At 39.8% G+C, this 25,608-nt stretch overlaps 1 protein-coding gene across 3 annotated transcripts in view; it reads right to left on the reverse strand.

Annotated features, from left to right (window-relative positions):
- The window catches only part of CACNB2 (calcium voltage-gated channel auxiliary subunit beta 2), a 261,693-nt gene that overhangs the window by 226,983 nt on the left and 9,102 nt on the right, over positions 1 to 25,608 (reverse strand). For all 3 annotated transcript variants that reach the window (XM_059818303.1, XM_059818306.1, XM_059818302.1), the window contains exon 2: positions 23,696 to 23,788. In XM_059818303.1, coding sequence (XP_059674286.1) covers positions 23,696 to 23,788 — 93 coding nt within the window. The remainder of the gene's footprint in view (positions 1 to 23,695; positions 23,789 to 25,608) is intronic.

The raw sequence follows: 25,608 nt of genomic DNA on the forward strand, positions 1-25,608 counted from the left end.
TCTGTTTTAAAATAGTCATAAAGTACTTACTCTAAGCAATCTTTTACTCCACTCATGAGCTGTCCCTATTAAAAATTAGATTTCATTTTACTTGAACGAATTATTTTAAAAGTGACTTATGGGTAAAAAACAGCACAGTGGGTCCTATGAGAAGAGAGCTTTAGGCATTGCAGTAGTGACATAGAGCGAAAACTGATGCAAGTGATTCAGAATTACTGAGCTTCAGCTCATTGATACCTGTGTGCTCCAAGGAGTCTTTTTAAAGCTTCCAGTAACCAGCCCTAGACTTCAAAGTAACTCCAAAATGGGGCCAGGAACAGAACTGGGAACAAACTTCTTCCCATGTGCAAGTATCTGCAAGAGCACAGAGAGCAGACGGGAAGGAAACTAGATCTCAGACTAGATATATGAAAGAAATTTTTTACGATGAAGGTGGTGAAACACTGGAACAGGTTGCCTAGAGAGGTGGTAGATGCCCCATCCCTAGAAACATTCAAGGTCAAGTTGGACAGGGCTCTGAATAACATGATCTAGTTGAAGATGTCCCTGCTCATTGCAGGGGGGTTGGACTAGATGACCTTTATAGGTCCCTTCCAACACAAACTATTCTATGATTCTATGAAACACTTCATACCAAACCATCCAGTGTGAAGGAACCTGCAAGAAACAGTGTTAGAGGTCTTAGGCTCAAACATGAGTAACATGAAGGAGTTACCCAGCTGGTGTTCAATTCAGCGTTACATCAAACACAAGATGCTGTAACAGGAATTTGCTAATTAGAATCATAGAATCATTTAGGTTGGAAAAGACCTGTAAGATCATCAAGTCCAACCATTAACCTAACCCTGCTAAGTCCACCACTAAACCATGTCCCGAAGCACCTCATCCACACGGCTTTTAAATACCTCCAGGGATGGTGACTCAATCAGCTCCCTGGGCAGCCTGTTCCAGTGTTTCACCACTCTCTCAGTAAAGAAACTTTTCCTAATATCTAATCTAAACCTCCCCTGGGGCAACCTGAGGCCATTTCCTCTTGTCCTATCACTTGTCACTTGGGAGAAGAAACCAACACCCACCTCTCTGCAACCCCCTTTCAGGTAATTGTAGAGAGCGATGAGGTCTCCCCTCAGCCTCCTCTTCTCCAGGCTGAACAACCCCAGTTCCCTCAGCCGCTCCTCATAAGACTTGTGCTCCAGACCCCTCACCAGCTTCGTCGCCCTTCTCTGGACACGCTCCAGCACCTCAATATCCTTCTTGTAGTGAGGGGCCCAAAACCGAACACAGTATTCGAGGTACAGCCTCACCAGCGCTGAGTACAGGGGCACGATCACCTCCCTACTCCTGCTGGCCACACTATTTCTGATACAGGCCAGGATGCTGTTGGCCTTCTTGGCCACCTCGGCACACTGCTGGCTCATATTCAGCTGGCTGTCAATCAATACCCCCAGGTCCTTTTCCACCAGGCAGCTTTCCAGCCACTCGTCCCCAAGCCTGTAGCATTGCATGGGGTTGTTGTGACCCAAGTGTAAGACTCAGCACTTGGCCTCCTTGAACCTTATACAACTGGCCTTGGCTCGTCGATCCAGCCTGTCCAGATCCCTCTGCAGAGCCTTCCTACCCTCAAGTAGATCAACACTCCCGCCCAACTTGGTGTTGTCTGCAAACTTGCTGAGGGAGCACTCAATCCCCTCCTCCAGATCAGCGATAAAGCTATTAAACAAGAGCGGTCCCACTGAGCCCTGGGGAACACCACTTGTGACTGGCCACCAACTGGATTTAACTCCATTCACCACAACCCTTTGGGCCTGGCCATCCAGACAGTTTTTTAACCCAGCAAAGAGTGCACCCATCTAAGCCATGAGCAGTCAATTTCTCCAGGAGAATGCTGTGGGAAACGGTATCAAAGGCTTTACCAAAGTCTAGGTAGACTATATCCACAGCCTTTCCCTCATCCACTAAGTGGGTCACTTTGTCGTAGAAGGAGATCAGGTTGGTCAAGCAAGACCTGCCTTTCATAAACCCATACTGACTGGGCCTGATCACCTGGACGTCCTATACGTGCCACGTGATGGCACTCAAGATGAACCTCTCCATAATCTTCCCTGGCACTGAGGTCAGGCTAATGGGCCTGTAGTTCCCCAGATGCTCCTTCCAGCTCTTCTTGAAGATGGACGTCACATTTGCTCACTTCCAGTCCACTGGGACCTCCCCAGTTAGCCAGGACTGCTGGTAGATGATGGGAAGTGGCTTGGTGAGCACTTCCACCAGCTCCCTCAGTACCCTTGGGCGGATCCCATCCAGTCCCATAGACTTGTGGGTGTCTAAGTGGTGTAGCAGGTCACTAACCATTTCCCTTGGATTGTGGGGGCTTCATTCTGCTCCCCATCCCTATCTTCCAGCTCAGGGGGCTGGGTACCCCAAGAACAACTGGTCTTACTATTAAAGACTGAGGCAAAGAAGGGCATTAAGTATCTCAGCCTTTTCCTCATCCTTTGTCACTATGTTTCCCCCATGTCCAGTAAGGTTCATCCAGTTTAAGTAGAAGACGATGCAAGCTTCTGCTAAGGGGATTACCTATTGAAAGTATGTGACGAAATATGTAAATTTAGAAAAGAAGAAGGAAAAGGGAAAACAGAAAAGGCAGAGGGCAAAACCTGGCTACATCTTCAATCAATTGGATGTATTTAATTAGCATTTTTCTGAACTACCTGAATTGCAATAAAAACAGATATCATTTGAATCTCTGGGAAAAAAGAAAAGTCCCTTTGTGCCACATCTCTTAAGTTAAAAGCATATGTATAAAAAACTTAAGTTACATAAATGAGGTCTCATTATGAAAGTATTATAGCAACTTAATAGAGTCAGTACTATCAGTTATTAGTAATATTGCTAATAGTGCTCAAATATTTTCCTGTAGGAGTAATCAGCAGACGAAGTATCTGGTAGCTTATTAAACAAAGCACGTAGATTAACAGATAGTAAAACAAAATATTGTAATTTTTTTTAATTGCTTAACATGCAAATGAAAGAACAAGCTAACATGGGTTAAATTTTAGTCAGTCTGTGATTATTTCTTCAGAACAACATGCGCATGTCTCATTGCCTTTCACAAATTGTCCAGACAGTTAAATATCTCAGAATACGTACCAAAAATATGAAAAAAGTAGGATATTTATTTTCTTTTTTTATCTGCAAGGACCAAGAAAAAAATGCCACCTTGTCTCATTAATAGTAATGGTATCAAAACATACTTTTGGTGATTCCTCCCATATCTAGAAACAGATACCTATTATGTTAACTTTTGACATTATCAAGAAAACTTAAAACTCCTCATCCTTTTTTTTTATTTTATTCCAGTTCATATCCAGTTTTGCTTACTTTAGGAAACAAACACATACAATTTAGAAAACAAAGCACAGATTTCTGCATAATATATGAGATATAATACATCTTAATCTCAGCAAAGAGAATATTTTATATTCTTATAGAGTTTGGTTTCCTTTATCCTTAAATAAAAACAAAATCATAAATTCAAAAGCATTATGAATAGAGCTAGTCTGTGTATCTAAAACACCCACAAAAGTAAGAACAAAAATGAAATATGTTTAACAATCACCTTTACAAAGTAGTGGTAACCTTTAGTAGTCTACCATGACAGCCAGCATCTTTAGATAGGAGTGGAAAGTCCAGATTATCCCACAGGTTGAATAAAACAAAAGAACTAGCATAAGCTTTGTGTAAGGAAAAAAATCAAGCCTCCAGAATTAAAGATATACTAAGTCTATTTCTAGGGCAAAAAACACTCATTATCATTAATTTGATCAATATTCTGTGAATAGCTATATGTTGTCAACTGAAGAAACAGATGGACAACACATTGTGGTATGGCGGCAGCAAGGGGAAGACCTGGAGAACAGCAACTGTGGGGTAACATGTACAGCTTCATGTAGAACTGCTGGAGAACACTGCTAGATAAAACAGAATTTTTCCCAATATTTTTGAATAAATATGTATTTATTCATTAATAAAAATATTTTTTAATGCATAACATTTTAGATTTTCTCCAGTGAATGATGGACACTTCTTGCACTACTGTTCTTAACATAGTAGCTAGATTTTAAGTCACAGGATAAAAATCAAATACCAATGGCCTAAAACATTATAAAATGAAATAGGCCTCAAAAAGAAAGATTAACAGTAGAATGTAATAGTTTGCAAACAGCTGCCTCTACATCTCCTCCAGTTAACAGGACAGCTGCTCACAGCCCATGCAGAACTGCGACATCGGTCATTGCACGGCATTGGATGCTTTTGCTTCAAGGGGGTAAGAGCCTTTCCTCCGAGATACAGCACCCTCATTTGTGGCTATTAAGTCTGCATTTCATCAAGATCAGGGAAATTCACACACACAAATACAAAAGCTCACAGCCTTTACATTACTGTCCCACAACTTTTGTACCAGGGCTCTATTTCAGAATCTCCGATATAAATAATTCAAACATACGTGGAAAAAAGATATAAAGCCATTTGTGAGGCAGTGAGTTGTGTCTTTGAGGCATTTTTGTTCTCCTTAAAAATAATCCATTACTTACAGCAGAGATGACAGCTCCAAGAGGGAAAAATGGCTGTAACAAATTGTGCCTCTTTAATCCTTAAATTTCTGGGCAGATAAGGTTATTAAATACTGAATGCTCCTGTCAGCTGTTCAAGCAGTTCATATTTTTCCCTCCCTCCCTGCTCATTTAACACAATTAACAGGGTCACACGTAGAAGAGCCCCCTCACTCCCCACTCACACAGTAGACACCACAGCGTGACACACATGTGCCTCGCACATATGCTGATAGAGGCTATGAGCAAAGCACTCCTGTTTGCTTTTCAAGCTGAAGAAAACAAAATGTGGCACACATTTTCTTTGTTTGGACACCCGTCCACAACTTGCTCTTCACAGACCTGGTCCCACGCTTGTAGAACACCAAAGAAATGGCACGAGAGCCCATGCTTCCCCCATGTTTGCGACTCCCACCCCAAATTAACCTTCTCTTTGCCAGTTCGTGTCACTGCTCAAGGACGAGGCCCTCACCAGCCCCTGGAGAAACAACAGCCCAAGTGGGACACAAGGAGCCAGTCAGAGGTCCCACTCCTGGCACGCACCCTGTCCTCACTCCCTGCCTCCTCATGGCTGCTGCCTTCCACCTTCTTCTCACAGGCTGGTCTGGGGGTTGCCCTCCTGGCTGTGGAAACTCACCCCACAGCTCACATGCTGTGAAACCCATCCCGGCGCTGAAGCACTTGTCTCAGCACCTCACCAAATTTTAATAATGTTCTGACTCTCTCTCATTCCTCTTGCAATTCTCCTTGCTCCCAAACATATAGTAGGTACCTATTGCCTCAACCAAATCTGCTTCAATATCATAGGATATTTAATTCACATTTTAATCAACTGGTTATAATACACTGCTTTTTCTTTTTTTTTAAAGGACATGCAAGATATTTGGAACAAAATGTGTTATATAAATCAAGCCTGAAAGATACTTCACATCTGAAGAAACACAAAGACAAATCCCAGTACTAGAAATATTACTATATAATCGTACAGCTTGTAAGTAAAAAAAAAAAAAAGAAATAAAAGGTCCAAGAAGATGTACTTTCCAAAAAATTTTGAAGACAGCCTAACTCACATCAATATTTTAGAGAACAGTGAAAGCGTGTGTCCAACACATTCTAGAAAGATTATGTACTCTATTTTACTGCCTGTAGCACACAGAGGATGTTACTAATCATAGTTAAAAAAGAAATTTCTATGGAAATTTAAAAACAATGAAGCTTGGAGAAAAGCTGCTCTTTCAAACATACATTACAAACACACCTACAGTTATTTATTCTTAGAAGGTTTATTTGGTAATTAAGCAAGGTATAGGATGGTTTGTTTCTTTTTTGTCTTTTACTGTAAAGCTGCTAATATTTGGGACATAACTCTAAGATAAAATTTTCCTGTTTTACTCAGGAGAACATTCACTAGAATTTATCCACAGACCAACACTAGTCTTAAGCAAAAGAATAAAAGTTTGGACAGAATAATCAAAAACAAAAATGCCAAAATAGTCACCTTTTATCCTAGCCTAGAGGTTAAGAACCCCAGGCAGACAATGGAGACAAGCTGCAGAGGAAATATCCAAGGTTGTCCGTGGACTTCAGGTATCTAAAAATCCATTAATTACAGGTATTAATGTCCATACAGTTTACCTGTTGCTCACTTGCTCATTTGTATTTCTGTATCTTGAACCAAGACATGATAAAACACCATCTACTAGATTGGATTGCATGTAGGTATACTCTCCAGCCTAAACTGGATGTCAAAATCTGAAGTTATAGGAAGTTAAAGAAATATTTCTTAAATTGGGGTTTCTGTGCCTAGCCTTGTACTTGCAGTAAACAGAGCGTTCCTGGAATGCATACAACGTTGAACAGAGCAGATGTCGTTTACATGAACCAAAAAAACCCCACTGCGACTCGAGGAATATTGCCCTCCAGAAACTGTGGGGCAAATTCACAGATCAGGTGCCCACACCAGTCTGCCCAGAACTTTCAGGACAAGAGAACTATTTTTATGTCCTCCAGAGAAAAAGAAAATAAAACATGTATACACACACACACACTATGGATAACTTAAAAAAAAGCAAAGCTCTTTACCTCAGCTTGCACGTGCACCTCATCATGCTATCTTCTTATAGCAGAAAAAAAAAAAAAAATTCCAAACAGGAGTTTGGCTTGAGAACTGCCCATACATTTTCCCACAGTCCGAACCTTCATCCTTGGTATGTTATCATAACAACTTGACTACCTCAAAAGGTACTGCTCCCAGAAGATACACAAACACTGCAAACTCTAACACCATCAAAGATGTTACAGCAAACACCAAGCTTTTGCTCCAGAAAGGGAGTTCATGTGGAGGTGGGCTGTCTAGACCCAGGAAAAGAGGCTGCCCTTAAACCTGGCCTAATATTACTGTCTTTGAAGTGAAAGGTTTGAAGCTTGACTATGGCAAAGTGTTTTCCAGTGGACTCTCCACTGGTTTTGCTTCCTGCTTTTTGCTTGTCGTTTCTGCAATAGGCACTTTCCATTACAATTAATATTGGGGATGGTTGTTTGCCAAGGCGCACATTACCTTCAGTTTCTCCTCACTTTCGGAACTTTCTATACTGCAAAAATAGACTGTATGGACCCTTCATTAGCTCTTTTTTTGTTTGGGGTTTTTTGGAGGGGGAGGGAAGCCGGGGAGACATGAGACACTATATTCCAAGACGAATTAGAAATAAATAGGCAGTGAAAGAAGAAGATAATCAATCTAGTCCTTAGAATTTAAAAAGTAGCTCACTAGCTACGCTCTGCATTAAAATTCTTGTCTGAATGAGAATCGTAAAACTACAGGGGAGCAAGGCTGTATGAGATTTTCCATTTGTTTTATTATTCTGTATCACTTTATGGACTACCATTACATAAAATAAGAGCTTTAAAATAGTTTTCAAACCAACCTCTTGCTGAATTGGGTGGCTGTCACCAATTTCCAAGCTTTATATTAAAAAAGAAAGAGAAATGTCACTGCTTAGAAAAGCATGAAGGTTGAAATTAATGACAATGAATGGTATGACTAACATAACTAAACTGCTGCCTTTTAAAACTCTTCATCCAATGCTCCCTGAGGTCTGAGTTCCAAGACATCACTTTTTGGATTCTGTAAAGGAGCCCTTGTATTTTATGTTCATTTGCTAGAAAATTACACCTAGGATTTTATGTGCAGACCGTGGTATTATCAATAAAGTGAAGCTCACCATGCACCATCTGAACAATAGGCTTTTTCACGGTAATGTTTCTTGGGAATTACAGTATTAGATTAATGAGATGTGCAAATGTTTTATCAACTCCATCTCCAGAGCAATGAGTCACTCCTAAATGCAGAACAGCAATAAAATTAAAAACAGCTTATGTGCTGCTGTATTCTACACCCCATAGGTATAAACCATATGATCTCAACAGAGTAGAACAGATGCAAAAAGGTTCCATAGAAATAAGAAAGCTGTATAGACACAGAAAACACTGTAGCGATGTGTGCTGAAACTGTGCTTAATAGCAAAAGAGGTGCTAATAATGCTAAACAGCTGCAGAAATATCAACTGAGAAGAGAGTCTGACCATCAGATACAGGTATGAGCAAAAGAGACTATTCACAGCAACCAGCCACAGTCAGCTAAATGCGAAAGCTCGTCCCTTGATGTTCCCTCTGTACTCAATGGGACTACAATTATGCTGTTCTGGAGAGTAATTCAGAGCAGAAGACTAATTTAGGCAATACAAATCAACTTCTGGAAGAGCTGGTCTGTCTCCATAATCATCAAGCATGCACAGGAATGCTGCTAGCTCGGGTGAGAACTCAAATGGTACTTTCTGCCTTGGCTGACACCAACAGCACCCACTGGAGGCATATAAAATGTGCTAAGCCACAGTGAGGGTTGACTTTGTACCAGGTTCTCCTTTTCTCCTAGAAAAGCAAGATAAAAGCATGAAGAAAAAATTCTAAAATAGAATAGTACAAATTGTACCCTATCTTCTCATGAAAAAACAGACAAGTTTGCAAAATGGATAGTAATTAATAGATACTCTCTTATATGATAAGGATGTACCATATAAGGAAGAATCAACATTTATCCAAATGCCTCAGTCACCCTCATTTATTGTGCCTAGAGACCTAACAAACAACAGACTGCTAGCAATCAGATAAATCCGTTTTATTCAGAAATCCCTAGTATACTCTACACAGCAAATGGGCTGTATAAAATGTTTGTAGGCACAGTGGGAAAATTTCTCTTCATTCACCCTGATATTCCGGGTTTTCTGCTTAAAAAGGCTGTGAATTATTCTCTGCACTGATATATTAACTTTATTTCCATTTCTGTCTGTTTCCAGACCTATCTCATACTGAGCACCTGCTTACCTCACAATTTCCAATACATTTTTTGGCAAAACTCTCTTTCAAAACAGGATTTGCTTTCTCCTTTTAATAGCTGGGGACACCCATGCCAACAAGACAGGTGTGAACCTGTGGGAAGAATGTCCTGCAGCCCCAAGGAGAGAATGGTCCAGGCATTGCACAAACTCAGAACCTTCCAGGAACACACAGCAGGTTGGGTCTCCTTGCAAACTTGTTCCCTTTCAGGGAAACTACGATGTAGGGCTGAGGAAAAAGGCAATGGTGTCCACACACACCTCTGCTTGCCACAGTGTAGGTAGGGTGTGCTCCAAGCCCAGGGGCTTCCCACACTTTGGGCAAAACCAGAGGGACTAAGGTGTCCAAGTTTGATGGTTTTTGGCAAGATAGGGACTTCAACCATACTCTTCAGCCCTGGGCTGTACTGTATATAGTATACATCCAAGTGACTACTCCTATAGCCCTTTGTGGCTGAGAAGCATCATGCAGCACTTGACCTGAAACAGCATGCCAGCAATGCATAGGCCGCGGGGGGCCGAAGAGGAGACCTGCCAGGACACAGCATCCAGACGCTTCCCCTTACCGCAGGCTGAGCAGCCTGTGCAGCCTCACTGCCCCAGCAAGCCAGCGCACGCGCGGAGTCTGGTAGCTGCCAGCATTGGTAAATTAATCTTCAGCAGCTTGCCCGCTTGTCTGAGGGGTGTCTCCTTGTCCCAGTGGCTGGCAAACACTCTCACCAGCCGAGCGCAAAACAATGAGAAGCACTTTCCCAAGTTGGCAGAGATGTGTTTATACACATTTCAGATTTTCGTAGTGTCCTGCTTTGAGGATGACTTATGTAATAAAATCAATGATGTATTTTGAGACAGATCCTGTCTTACTGGAAACATAAGGGCTATTGTATTTCCAACTCTTGAGTGACCATTAAAATACCACTTTCACAGAAAAATGTAACGATGCATACACAGCTAAACAGACTTGAAAGGAAGGTCCATTAGTACAAATCAGACCATGTTAAGGTCCTGTTCCATAGCTGGCAGAACCATGTTGGTGAGAACTTTCAAAAAGCCTTATAAAGAGCTAGTAGAGAAAAATCCCCGAGTGATACTCAGAGTAAGCAGAGAGGTAAACGTTTGCCAGATCAACTGTAAATTGCAGCTGCTTAACTTCAAGTATGCGTTCTGAAAAACCATGAATAATACCAGTCTTATAAATACAGTGAACTTTTCTAACATGAAAAATAAAATCTTATGCGTGCTGCCAAGAAACTCTGCCTAGAAACTTTCTGTTTAAGTTTTGTATAAGCTAGGAATAGGATTTCCCCCAAGTCCAATGTCTATCACATAGTCAAGCAATAAGAGGAAGGCATTCAATGTATAAATGAAGAACTCTCCTTTTCCAATGCGTAAATTAATCCAGAACTGTAAGCTGACTGACCACAAATTTTGCAATGATGGAAAATTAAAACCACCTTGGAAACAGCAGAGTTAATAATTTCATCTGGCCAAGGTCTGTCTCTTCTTGTAAATGGCTTGCAGAACCAACAGAACTGGCAAGCCTAAACAGATTAGTGTTTTACAGCACAAAAATTAGAAAAAAGGAGCAGATCAATGTCACCTTCTGAACAACATGCTTCAGTCTTTAGTCAGGAGCACAGTACAAGCAGATCCAGTTCAGAGCAACCCCAAGGGAACCATCACAGAGGACTGAGTCCCTTCCCATTTGGGACCAGGGGGGCGGGGGAAGCTGTGCACTTTTGTTCTGCAGAGGTGATAAAAGGACAAATGAAGTAAAGATCTGCTAAAACTATACTTCAGACCCTACCTGTTCCCATGGATGAAGTTTCCCTCTTTTATTTAACGAAGGAAATACTGCAGCAGTGGGTTTCATTATTATTTCATCTCTCTGTTTCCCCTGGTGATTAGTAACTCTTAGTTAAATGTAAGCCACCCACAAGTGCTTCCCCACATCAACAATGAAACATCCATAGCTATAGTTACGAGCAGAAGATGAAGTACCAAAGATACAGATTTTTCAGTGGTTTTGGGCTCCATTTACCATTTCTGGAAGTAAGAAGTAATAGGACGTTCTCCAAAGCATATACAGTTGATGCATGCTGGAAATAAGCCCTAGATTTAGCTGACCCTGCTTTGCAAGAAAGTACAGGGTGTAGGATAATAAAAAGTGCATGACATCACATGTCAAAGGAGACCAAAGGATTTTCTGAGCATCTTGTAAGGATTTAGCTCTGGACTGACGTGATGAATCTTGCCAAGGTAAAAAGCCAATTTCTGACAGAAAGAAGAATACCAGATTAAATGCCAAATTCTGAAGTTGTGTTAAACTGGATTTCACCACGTTGACTTTCAGGCATGTAACAGGAACCAAATTAAGTAAGTTCTGAGTTGCACTCTGCATAGCAAAAATTTGCAGGAAGGATAAAATGTGATACTTCTGTGTACTTCAGAATGCCAGGAGTTTGGTTACTATATATATAGATAGATAGATAAGGATATATAGATACATATAAAGTATGTATAACTTCTATGTATTTTTTTATATCTATCTATCTATATATCTATCTATCTCCATAGCAAAAAAAACCCTTTTTACTTAAAATGTTCATGATCAAACTGCAGGTATTTAAGATTTCTAGAACAACCAACACTTGTAAGTACACATTCCTGACAGATTCAGGGGAAGTCTCCAGGTTCTAGAGAGAGGATTGTAAGTGCAAATGGAACCACAGTTTTATTTTGTCACAAAGTTCCAAATCTTCTTTGGTCCAAGATAAATGCTTTTGATTTTTTTTATTCTTTTGGAATGAATAACTGTTTACATTAAAACTCTTTCTCTTGGTATCATAAAGTAATTATTTATAACATCAGTCTTTGAGATACGGTCCTTCAAAAAGCATGTAAGAAGACAGCTGGAAATAGGCAGGGTGTATGTAAACCATCCCAGTGTGGTTGTAACACATATTCATTGCTCTGAGATGATGACAGTCTACATATAGTTGAAGAAAGTTAACTGAGAGCAGAAATAAAGGACAGGGATCCTCTGAAACAGTGATCTAAAAGCTAAGTTGCAGACAACAAAGCAATTCTTTCTGTCTTTCCTAAAATTACTACTTCCTTCTAGAAAATTATGCCAAGTTCCAAAAGGGAAGAAAAATGTGGCCTGGTAAGGATACATGAGATAACTATTGGGTAGTACAACTCCATTCTTTTTAGAAATGGAGCTTAGACTTTGATGGAGTAAAGCATAGCTCAGAAACCGTTAGACTGACCTGAAGGGTTTGCAAGCACTCTGCATTCACTCACCTGCTCAAATGACAAGTCCCTCACAGTGTCTTGAATCTCTTCGTCAGTACCACGTCCATGAAGCCCAAAAAACTTACCACACATCATGACCATGAGTCCATCAGTTAATGCACTATCTGTTCATCGGGTTTCTGTAGGATTTATGATAGTTTTGTCTATTTGACAAGCTATTCAGGCAGATACATAAAACCAAACAGTTCAGCAAGGAGATGGAGAAACACAAAAGAGTCTACTGGTTTGAGATGAGACTCTTGAGCAGGACTAGAAAAGGAAACCCACTGTCTGGTTGGGAAAAAAAATTAATCTTATGTTGGACTCTAAATTCTCTAAATTCTCTAAATTCTCTAAATTCTCTAAATTCTTCTTCACGGTTAGCTTCCTAACAAGAGCTGCTGGTTCATGCAGAAGTTCAGGAGTTTGTAAACCTGGACCCGAAGGTAATACTTTTCACTACAAGTTACAGTTTAGTGCACATGGGAATTAGATACCTCAAAGTGCAGAGCAGATCCTCTGCATCTCTCAGTGAAACACTTGGATGCAGGCCCGTATGAACCCCAGGCTTTGACATGGACCTGGCAATCTCACATTTTCTGGACATGTGGAGTTCGCCTGCACAGTTTCCATTCACTAGCACCACGCCCTTGCCTGCATCCGAGCCCAAAAGATTTAGAATTAGTCACTCAGGTTTAAGAAAGAGCATGTTTTGTGGTAAACAGAAAACTCTCAATACAAAAGTTTTAATACAGCATTAATAAATCATCTAGCTAGTTTAACTAGGGATTTTAGGAAACAGATGCAAAGAGAGAGAGGCATCAGAGCATCATAAAATGGGCATTAGCGGATTTGCCTCAGAGTAGAGGAAGGGAGAAGGACCTAATCTGTAGCTGACTGGTTGACACGAGCCTTTTGCACGCTTGCTGTCTATCACTAGAGCACTCTGGCAGAGTGACTGGCTTTGACTGCCGTAGCTAGCCAGAGCTGCACTGCTGAGAGAATGGCCAAGCATGCACTTTAAAAATTAAATACAGATATAAGCGGTGGTTCAAACAAGAACTACATACTGCTGATGTATATAGGCGTTCCTTAAGTTCAAACACCACCTATGTTAAGTCATCCCAAAATTTTCTGCAAAACTGCTGACAGAGCATTACAACTTTCAAGCAGTTTCTCTCTTCAAAACCTTCAGCAATATTTTACCTAACAATGCAAATTCATTTAATATTAAATTGCATGAAGTCTTTCTAAAATAAGTAAGTATCACACGTAAGCTGAACAATGTGCAAAAAATTTAAGTACTGGTCTAAGTAGCTCTTGCTTATGAGCAATTAATTGAATAAGATTAGAAAAATCTTAAACCTTCCAGAGTTAAGTCGTTTCCATAAAAAAAGCACACAGTACACTCTTCCAGACTATCTCCAATGAATCACTGCTTCTTAGGCCTCAAACTGATGCTGCCTCTCTTCCACTCGGCTGTGTCATTTCTTTCAGAGGCTTCTTTATTACGTAATGTGTTGATTCATTTTCTACATTCAGATTTCAAAGTACGGTACCAGCATAGTTGGTCAAATCTATTAAAGTGCTTTCATTTCTTTGTCACGTCTTTAACCGCATTTTAAATACTGTTCACTTTTCTCAGATAATAACAGAAACATGAAGATTTTGCAAATTTTACCCTTTGATATCTTCAAACTGCTGATGGGGTTTGAGCAAACATTATTTCTCATAAGCATGGGAAATTTTATTTTAACATATTATTTTAGAGCGTTATTTAACAATACAAGCAGATTAGGAAAGCATCTTATTTCCATTTCAGTATAAATGGCAGATGATGGATAAATTGTAGCTGATGTTGGGAAGAGATGTGTAAAACCAACCAACTTCTGATTATACTCTATTACTAACTCTGGCAATTTCCTCAGCAATTATTTCAAGGGCAAGGCCGAAATAATCTTTAATCTTTTCTTATTATAAGCAAATGTTTCCTTGACACATTACTGTTTTCAAAAGAATTCCTAAAAAGTAAATAAGGTCAAAGTAGATGAACAAAGAATTATTTATTTTTCAGAGAGCTATGCATGCAAAAACATGTTTTTAGAAAAGTAGTAAGGGGAGATTACTGAATATATACTATAATTTTCATAATTTGTAGGAAAAATATACCCAACTAGCCATGCTTCACTGTTTCTACAGGAACAACGGCACCCGCCTTCACCTCAGTTCCTCCAAAAGCAGCATTTGATAAGCAGACCTTTGAGAGCCAACTGATCAACCATGGCTTAAAGCTGTATTTCTAACATAAAAGTCATAGCATCTCAAGCTAATTCAGCAAAAAAACAGAAGTCTAATTGTCATCCTGTAACAGCCTTCCCAGACTTCAGAAATATTTTCTGGTTCAATCTGCAAAACAACTGAAAACTCAAAAATACCACTGGAGACAATAGGAGGAAAGATATCAAAGGCATATATAGATATATTTCTCCCTTCTTCACTTCATCTGCCCTCCCCCCTTTCAGCTCCCCACTCATTTGCAAGAACCAGTTCTCCTTCCTACCCACGACTTGATTATCCTATGAGTAAACCATCTAATGACAATCATTTATCATACAGGAGCCTACAGGCTTATGTGGAGCTTAGAATTAACGCTACGCATCTCAACAGGGCAGACCTCCTTTGGCAGAGGTGAAAGAATTCAGATATTCTACAATATCAGATTTTAAGGGTAGCTTTCCATTTTTTCATATGCCTAGGACTGCTTCAGGTCCTACTATTTTTCAGGCCAGTCATATTTGGAAACTAAAATAGTATGTGGCCATCAGCGAAAAAACCACGCACTAATTGTGCTCACATGGATGTCACTCTGCAGTTCAATACAAGAAAAAAAGCTTTATTGTAAATTCCTTAGAAGATTTACAGTTCATTTTAGAAGTAGTGGAGCACTAAGCTTTTCAACGAACCTGATATGCCAGCAAAGAAAAGTCCGAGTCAGATCACATGAAAAAAGCAACATTCAAATCTACAGAAACATATAACCAGTACAGTCTAAAACATAGCCCAAGGGAAGACAGCTCTCTGCTGCAACTGCCCATAAAACTGGCAACTTTGTGACTAATTGGACAGAAATGGCACTTGTATATGTTGCAACCTAGCTACTTAGTGAGGTACGAAACCAAACACTCCTGAGTTGGAGCAGGAAAGTACTGGAGGGGTATTGTGAAAGACAAAAGATTCAGTAGGTCCCTCTGGCTAATTGCAAAGTACCTTTCTCTACTCCCTGAGCCCTGCCAGGGTCTCGGAGCAGCCCAGCTCCACGCTGGAGAGAAACTGCAGCAGCTTGCTGCACATCAGCCAAGCGGCAGTTATTTCTCCTTGAAACCGCTTGCATTTTGGAGTGGAAGATGACATTTGCTATACAGAGGACCAAACTGTTCCCTTGTGTTAGGCATTCGTTCCCAATCAAAACTACACAACGTAAATGCAAACCCTGAAAATCAATGCAATATTTAAAATTACAAAAATCACTTCAGATTTACTTTTCCATAAAAGGAACTAAGTCAGCAGCTATGTTTATGGTGCATTTACATATAATTATAAACTGCAATTTTGCAAGTGACTTAAAACATCTTATTTCTAAAAAAAAAAACCACAAACCCATGTTTTAAGGTCTTGTTAAAAAAAATAATTCCAGTGGACTACCCCATTTAAAAAAAAAATAATTTACAAAATTCAACCCTAAAATAAATCTACTCCAAGTAAACAGGCCTGTAAGAAAAAGCTGTGAAAACACTGCATTTATCTTTGTAAATTATTTTTGACAGGTTTTGCATTAGCTATAATTAAATATATGCATTGGAACTCTTGTCCCATTGCAGATACTTTGTATGTCTGTGTTTACTATAACTAGACAATATCTATGATAGCATATAATAAACCTTGCATCTCACCATAGCGTTCAAAATTATTATTTTGCGTAACACAATGCTGCACACAAGAACCAGAAACCGCAATGAATTTCCTGGGAGAAGCAGGGGACAAAACAAACCACTTGATTCTTATTCAATCCTATTCCTAGTTTTCATCTTAACTGTTTACAACTGTGTAGTTTTTTTCTCAGAGCTCCTGCTATATCCCACGCAAAAGACCAATAAATACAGGCAAGGAGGTTCTTGGAGCAGCTGTAAGGCTTTGAGAGGTTCAGCTCACGCAAAGCACACTCTGATTAGCACAAAATTGTGAAGTAGAAACTGCCAGAAGGCAATTGTTAGCCATGAAGATATTTGGCCAAAGAGAAAGCCTAAAAACACAGTTAGGCTTAAGCCTTTCTGCTCATTCCCCATACCATGCACTGTGATGGAAGTCCCCAACTGCATATTCAGCAAAGTTGCAAAGATGATGCTTGACCTCCATCAGTTTGCCTAACTACTTAAAAAGCCCTCACATCTCTGTCTGTCTGAGCAGCCAAGCTCATGCCTCCTCCTCCTCCCCCACAGCACGGAGGCAGCCCTGAAATCCCACGTGGCTGAAATCCCAGAAATCCCACGTGGCTCAGGAACGCACAAGTCCTGTTGTGCCCTTCGAATGCTCCGCTACAAAGGGACATGTCTGATGCTGCCAAACTTGAGTGCAGGCTGTGGTAGTTCCTGAGCAGCTGGAAAGCCCCTTTTCCCTCCCTCCCTGGAAAGACCCAGAGGAGAAGCGCATAGCCAGGAGGCACACGTGAGATGGTAGCAATGGAAATGCCAAAGGAGAGGGTCCAACAGTTGCCACCAGTGGGGATGCCACCTCCCACCTCAGGGCTTGTGACTCCCCATCCTCTTGCAGGAGGCCACATATGTCCCCTCTGACACCTTACAACATCCACCCCTCATGTTTGCAAGCTCAAAAGCAATGCCGGCAATCATCTCAGCAGCCATCGGATATGAGACTCATCTTCAAAATTTCCACTGCTGCCTGGAAAAGGATGTGTTGACTTGAGCTGCATGCAAAGTAACATCAAACATGTATGCCCATTCAAGGCTATAAAGAGGGCTCCTATCCTTCAGTTTTTAATAAAGTATTATATTTAGTTGTTTCCCCCTGTGATTTTCTCACACCCTGCTACAAGAAGAGTAAACGGATGTATAAGAAGAGTTTTATGATGTTTTGCCTGTTTGTTTTGGTTAGAGGGTGTGTGGGGTTTTTTTTAAACACATGGCAGCATTTTGATTTCTATTCTTAGAAACCATTTGAGGCAAAAAAGGGCCCATGAAAGAACTGAAGTCCGCAAATGAACTTCCTTTCCACTGGGTTTTTCTCAGCCATCTCCCCTCCAGTCAGGCATGCCAAAATCCCATGCTTTATAGGGGCATCTGTTCTATTCTCTCCAGGCCAAAAAAGGAGACTTTTCAAACCCTTACTACAGCTGAGGAAATCTATAGCTCAATGAGCCTAATGCGATTTTCCCATGTCTACAGAGCCTGAAGTGCAGTTCCACAACATCCACCAGAAGGAAAAGTCCTTTTCTCCTCCCTCCACCCTTCCTTCTTCCAGCCACACACTAATCCAGGCCTCTTCTAAAATCTGTACTCCTCCCACTCCCCATCTAACTGGTTTTTACCACATGACTGAGGAACTGAGATATCAGCCATGAATGAAACTCTACATCAACAACTGGCATGTTCTTATGAATCCCTACACTGCTCTAAGTGCTTCACCCACTCTTCTGCTGTGAACTTGGTATACTTCATACAACAAGAAACACATAAAAAATAGTCACTCTCCCATACTAGTACTACTGCTAGAGACATTATCTAATTTTGCATCATAACAAATACAGACTCCTTGGATTTGACTAAAAACTGATTAAAATTGCTTGATACAAACAGCACATCACCCTGAAACTTCATTGCCTGCCCGTGATATAAGGTCACACACTGGCCTTAACAGCAAAGTTGGGTGGCTCCTGCTAACGTCGGAAGAACACAGCAGTACAGACATCATACTCCATATACCAACCTCCGTGTAAGGTGGCTTTATCCAAGTGCAATACATTGCCTTCAAAACTTATAATTCACAGTGAAAAACATAGGATGCGACAATTCCATCAAATTAAAACCCCACGAAATAATGGTTTTAATGCAATTCAAATAAGCAGATGTTCTAGTATGTATCACTTGCGTAAGGCTTCAATGCAACCACAACAGCAAGTGGAGGCCACAAGCATCACTACTGTGGCTTTCAGTGAAATCAGCAGAATCAGACCAGAAAAAACCTGAACCTAACAAAATATGCCCAGGCATTAGCATCAGAAATAAAAGATGAGAAAATTAAGCCGAGCAGTAGGTACACATTTTCATGTATTACAATCAGTGTTTGCACAATACCTCTAAAAATTTCTGACACACCTCATTTTGTTATGTGTAAAAGCTAAAGGCAAGTCTGAAAAGCTCCTTTTTTCCCTACAAGCCAAACATGTCTTATAATTAGAGGCACACAAAGAATGTAAGAATATATTAATTTGCAAATGAGCTTTTTTTTAATTATTTATTTAGATTTTCTGGCTAGCCACAATCTTGTTCACCCATAGTCTTCAAGAAGCAGAAATAGTCCTAGCAGAGAAAGCATAAGCAGATTTTCAGCAGAAGATTGTTAGTACTGGCCATTAAGACCACAGCTAATATCTGTGCCAACCCTACACCAGCTCTTTGTGGCTCAGCCTGTAAATGCATTGTCTCACTGGCAAGCGGCGTGTACGAGCTGAATACATAAGCTCTTCCCCTCATGAAAAGGAAAAAAAAACAAAGCTAAGCTCTATATCTGGGGAAAAAAAAAGGAAGAAAATGCAATTAAAAGAAGAGGAATACATTTCTGGCATGGCCCCGTTCTCTGGTGAACTCAAGATTAAGAGGCTTGTTTATGAGCAAAACTAAGTCAATATTTTCAAATCATTTTTGAGTGCAAATCTTAGTTTTACCATTCATAAAATTCAATAGGTAATTACACAGCTAGGCAAACTCCTTAGAGGAAAGTAGAATACTGAATTCCCTACATAATTATTTATAGCTGTGTTTTTGAGTGAACACAGTCTAACAGGCATCAAGCCAATATTTAAAGGCAAAAAACCAGATTTGTAAAACCTTAAATATTTCAGCAACCAAGTCCATAGTCTACAGTTTATTTCACAATCTAATCTGCCTTTGCAGTATATAAAAATCCCAACAACTTAGACTGCCTCTGTGATTAATCATTAGGATTTAAAACAAAACCTCAACAAAGACAGGTCCAGAAGTGCAACCACAAAATATGTAATGCTATCAAAACATGCAATTTGCTTAAAATAATGCTGCTGGGAAGTGCCATAGTGTTTTCTGCAAAATATTTTGTCTGATCCGTATTTTGAAAAAACCCTTGGGAACAAAATCATTACCACGCATCAGTCTAATGGCAGCAAGTAAAGATCAGATCCAATTCAGTCTAACCCTAAGAACAAGCTGCTTATCACTCCAAAGCTCAAAAAAGATGATGAAAACTATATAACACAATGGTTTTTAGCCCCCTAAAGACAACTGATTGAAGTCAGTTAGGAGCTGATTGGTGTGCAGTGATGCTTCTGCTTTCCAAATACACCGCTTAATTACCAATACAACTTCACAACACAACAGAGGGGAAAAAAATTCTTCCCTTTCCTGCTACTGAAAAGTCAAGCGGTAGCTGCTGGCAAGTGAAAGGAAGGCCAAGTTGTTATTTTTTTAAGCTCCAATATCATCAACAAAATTCTGGAGACAAAACAAAACAAACAATTTTTTGTAACAAACAAATAGAACATGATCCAAAACATTCTCCTAAAGTCTCATAGGTTTTACAGTGTCACAACTGAAAAATAGAAATAAAAATGTGTATCAACAGATAAAATTCACAATACAGAGGCAGTTTAACTGGATTGAAAAGAACATTTTTAAAATTTGTGTTTTATATATATAAACGCTCTTGTTTCAGTTTAATGTTTCTTTTATATACATTAGAAACAATACTGGATAGATTGCTCTGCTCTATTTCAGCACTCTGAAAAACAGATTTAATTGGAAAAGATCTTTGAGCACAAGGCTGTGCAGAGTGCATTTCATTCTCCTTATACACCAGCAGGAATTTTCAAGCAATTTGAATAAAACGTTATTTTGTTCTCTTTCATTCAAATAAAACTAATTTGGCATTATTTTTACTACCGTAGCATTTGGTATGCATTGCAGGAAACTTGCCAGGTACATATTGGAGCCAGAGATGCATATGTCCTCAAGGAAATAGTAAAATGCAGACACAATAAAGCTTTGTCAATGTAAGTAATAGATACTAACTCCCTCCCTCCTGCAGCAGCTTTAACGTAAATGCCCAGCAGCTCTGTGGATTCAAAAGACTGAATCCTCTTGCACAATACTTCCACTGCCTTCCACATGCATAACATTTCTTTAGGACTAGACATATTTGTCTTCTTTTATCCAGGACCAATATATTTCTTTGTTAGGAAACGTCCACTTCTCATCGATGCTTACGACAAGAACCTGCACGCCTCTTGCAGCTCTCCCAGTTTAAGGACAGGCCAACTAAATATGACGCAAAAGCACCTTCCAAACATTCTTTCTTCTTTATGAGGAACGTGGGCAGACCTTAGCAATAAATGTTCAGGACAATCCCAGGATTCCTCCCTGAGTGCAGAAGGGAGCACTTGTAGAGATGCACATAAAAGTTGCAGAAGTTAAGAAGTAAATGTGAAAGATGGGACGCAAGGGGGGAAAAAAAGAAGTTGGGAAAAAAAAAGGCAGCTATAGGCATCATAAGCATCACTGAAACAAACTGGTTGTGTGTATCCCATGTCTAGATCAAAACTACTGCCAAAAAACCCCACAAACCCCTTTCCAAGCAAAAATTGACTTCCCGGTTTTAAGATAACACTAAAATAAAATAACAGAAAATAAAGGGGTACATCAGTGACTCTACTGGGTTTCTATTCGTTTGTCTGCTCTGCTTTTCTGCAGCTTTCACCCATCCTCAGGAGAAACACCAAATTCTTTGAGTCACCTTTTCTCCTGCAAATAAATGGTTATGGCAAAACAATTATGTTCATTTATACCGTGTAAAATATCCTCCAAGAAAGATGGAGACAAGCAATATGCAGCACCACGGTAGTTTCTGGGAAGAGCATAGCAGCTGAGCCAGCAGAAAAGCAACTGCACCCGCTCTGTTTAATATCTGGGGCACTGGGCACCCTGGTCATGCTGGTGGCAATTCTTCCTTAATGCAGGAGAAAACCAAGCTGTCCCAGGAGGAGAATCAGAGCAGATTCAAGCTCTGAAATAAACCTCTCAGCAGCAATTGTGAAGAGACACTTCTCTCATACAACTGCTACAACTCGAACAGCTCTGCCTGTACATTACTTACGGGGAATGTTTTGTGATGATTTTCTTTTTTAAAATTTATTTTGGACAATGTCACATAACATAGTTATCCATTAACATCCCTTCATTATCTTCAGTGACAATACCATTTCAAAACTGACTTTTGCTTCAGCAATCTATTAAATCTTTGGGTTTCCGTAGAAGCCTGTTTCACCTTTCAGTCATTTGTATTATATCACTTGAGTAACTGCTAAATTTGGATTTATTTCAGGGAAATATATAAATCTCTTCTGTAAAAATCTGCGCTTGAGGTAGTCACGCTTTACAGCCCTGGGAAAGACATAGACACTTTTAGGCTGTAGCTCACCAGGTCTGTTTTATATGTCTGTTTTGAAGATTTGATAAATCATGCCCCACAGTCTATAGAGCCAACCAGATCTCCACTGACTGCAGGAGCCCACCTCAACCTCTATATGTAGTTTGATGATCCACCTCCTTGTGCTACATCCTCTTTGCCCTGCTCTTCCTCATGACAACACAAAGAGGTACTTGAGACCAACTTCAGACTTCACTTAGGTAAACATGAAAGGCAAAGAACCGTGTGCAGCTGGTGTAAAATAAACACTCACACTCTGCTAAAAATGTTCCAGACTGAATTCAACATCCATGAGGAGCAAAGGAAAACAGCAACACAGATTTCCTTACAAAGATTCCTTGGAACTGGGAGAGCCTGTTGCTGCTCCCAAACACTACTTGTACTGCTTTTTCCAGAGTATTTTTAAACAGGACAAAATGTTACAAATAAGTAATTTATTGAGCTAGGGTTTCCACCTTCATATTATTTACTGCCACTGAAAAATTCCCATGATCAATTAAAATTTCACACCTATGTTCAACAGACACTGACTTTATCAAATCCACAGCCTATCACAAAACTTGCTAACATGATCCCAGGAGGACAAAGCAGAAGAATATTACCAACAGAAGATGTGTACTGATACAACCAATGCAACAGCAGTGGAGCCATTAAATGTTTTGAGATGGAGGAAAGTGCAAGACAAGCCAGTAGAGAAGGAGGTCTGGTGCCTGCTGATTGCAAAATCAAAAAATCTGCAATGAAACTTCCCAAATTCCAGAACCCCGCCAAAAAAGATGGCAAAGTCTGCATTTGCAAAACTACGGCTTAAATCAGCAGGGCATGAAGAACTGTATTTCAGACTGCACAGGCACAGTCACTGTGATGCTCTGGGTACCCTTCATGCTCTCCAAGTTGTTGTCAACCACAAGCACATCAAAACTCACTCTCCTTCCACAAAAGCACAGCTTCAGTAGCACCGTTCTGCAGCCAAAGACCACACTGGGCTCTGGATACCCTTCCCTGCATTTTTCATCACCTCTGTTGGCCAGATTGAGCTGTCCTCCAAGCACCCACACAGGTCTGAGATCCCCATGAGGCTCCACTTGGGCCTCCCCCTTTGAGGGAGACGCACGTACGCAAAGGTCACGGGAGTCTATGGCACCACTCCATGCTCTACAGGCCTTTCAGCATCACTGCAATGGGGACAAATGCTGCCAGGGATTTCCCTTCCAACCTATGCCTTAAAATAACACTGGGATGTGGGAGGAAAGCATCTAAGTTAACACTGCCTCACACAGCACTATTTTAAGCAGGTAAACCCTGGGAATTGGTAGAGTTTTGATGCTTTCTCCCAAATGTTGCCACTTTAGGTGCTCCCATCAGACTCCGCCTCCTCCTCCAGGTTTAATCACCTGACGGCATTAAAGTAACAAACATAATGAAAACTACTATACATGGAAATGAGAAAGAAATGAAAAAGTATTTTTCTGCCAAGGTCAAAACAATAGCAACCAAATATTTTTCATTGTGCCAGCAGAGACTTCTGCTATTTCTCAGGCTACAGTATCACTCTTTGATTTGACAATTTACCAAAAAAAAGAAAAAATTACTTGAACATTAACACCAGCAAGTCATCCAGTCTTTTAAAAGCTGAAAAACACATACCTGGCGTACAAAACTGTTAGAGGTAGTGTCAGAAGATGTACTCCCATCTGATCCTTTAAATCGGTTTTTTCTTCTTGCCCCTTTACCGTAAGACTGTAAAAAAAAAATAATTAGAGGAACCGCATTAATTTGTGTTGCACAGAAAGCTTTCAGTACAAGCATCATCAATGTCTCCTAGGCTAGCAGGGATTCAGATGATCATTTCGTGCCATTTAATAAGCACATATTCAGTAAGTAACTGATGGAACTATGTGCCTAAGTGCTTACCAACACAACTAGGCTTGGCCAATTCAGCCCTGAATGCTTTGGGATTTTTTTCACATTCAGGTTTAGAGAAGCATTTATAGACTTGTGTAGTTGTAGTATTACTCACACAAGTCACAATGATTAAAAAGTACAGTTTGTTTTGCAGCTAGTTTAAATAAACAAGCTAAGAAAGGAGATACTGGAGCAGTCTCCAGTACATCACAGCTATGAGCCAAGTCAGCTGAGGGAACATTAAACAGCAAGAACTGATCAACAGCTTGTTGATTCAGATACAATCTTACAACTGAGGAAAAATTTATAATAATAATTTAAAAAAAAAGTTGAAGTAAGTAAAAGCAGTATAACAATAAAAAATGGACTAAACATGTAACTGGAAAAGGGATAATATACAAATAAAAAGCAAGGCATCATTTTTATCTATTTGGAAAGCAAAAAGGGACCAGGAGAAAGCAATGGTTGGCTGAAGAAAAAATTATTAAACTATGGATTAGAAACACAGCAAATGACCCAACGCCCCAAAAAATCTATTTGTTCTGTGCGATGAATATGGACCATCAATAAATGCCATAAAACAAATTTCAAAAAACATGAAAGACTTTAAAACTATGTTATTTGCAACCACTTATTTTTGTGGTGACTGTAAATTGTGCCATGACACCACCTCAGACCCTTCCCAGGGCGCCCCTCCCAGATATAGCAAAATCTCACAGATTTGTTCTGCACAACTACATTAAAAGACAGCCCTTCCTATCTAGTCACATTGCTTAAATTCGTCTAAATTTACATCAAAATCATGTCTTGACTTCTTCAAACATTATTGTCCTTGAGGTTGATAAATGCAATTTTTTTCCTCACTCAACATGCTGCTGTAAAGGTCATTTTACTAATCCATCTCTCTGGATCACGTCTCCTGTCTTTAAATACCTCCCACAGTTCCCTGAAATAAACAGGGTCTTTGTCTTCGCTTTCAAGGTCTGCCTTGGCCTATTCCCAATCTTAGCTCTCATCTTGCATTCAGCACTGCACTTTCAAGTTCCACAATAACTCAGGGGGAAAAAAACAACACAAAACCAAACACCAGCCTCCATCACCTACACGCTAAATTTTCAGAGAGCAGTTTCATATCTGCCCCCATACTATCTCGCAATCCTTCTCCCAAGAATAAAAATTCCTTTACAGAAATCTCATTGTTCTTCTTAAAATATACAACAACAAAAAAACTCCCTCTTGATAATAAGGTACTAGTGTGCTGGTATAGATTTATGGGAAAGACATTTTGCCAAATTCATATGATTTTTACGAAACTGTAAAAAAGCCATGTAATAAGTTTCTGAAAGACACATGAACTGATACTACACATGTTGGTTCGGGCAGAACTATATAAAAATCAGCATGCTACACATTATGGGGACTAAAATATGACTTTCTGATGGGTCTAGAACTGTAAACCAGCTCGTCACAAAATGTAAAATGAAATTTGAATGAGGAATGACTTTACATGGTTACATTTCTAAATGTGATCTTTGATAATAGAATAACTTTTTGATAATAGAAAGGTCTTCCTAGATCTGTAGGAATAAAAAGTAGATTGGAACCACTGTTACCAGACAATTGTTCAAAACATTTTCCAGTTACTGTTAGAATAG

The sequence above is a fragment of the Gavia stellata genome, chromosome 6, assembly GCF_030936135.1.
Source record: "Gavia stellata isolate bGavSte3 chromosome 6, bGavSte3.hap2, whole genome shotgun sequence".
NCBI classification, from domain to species: domain Eukaryota; kingdom Metazoa; phylum Chordata; class Aves; order Gaviiformes; family Gaviidae; genus Gavia; species Gavia stellata.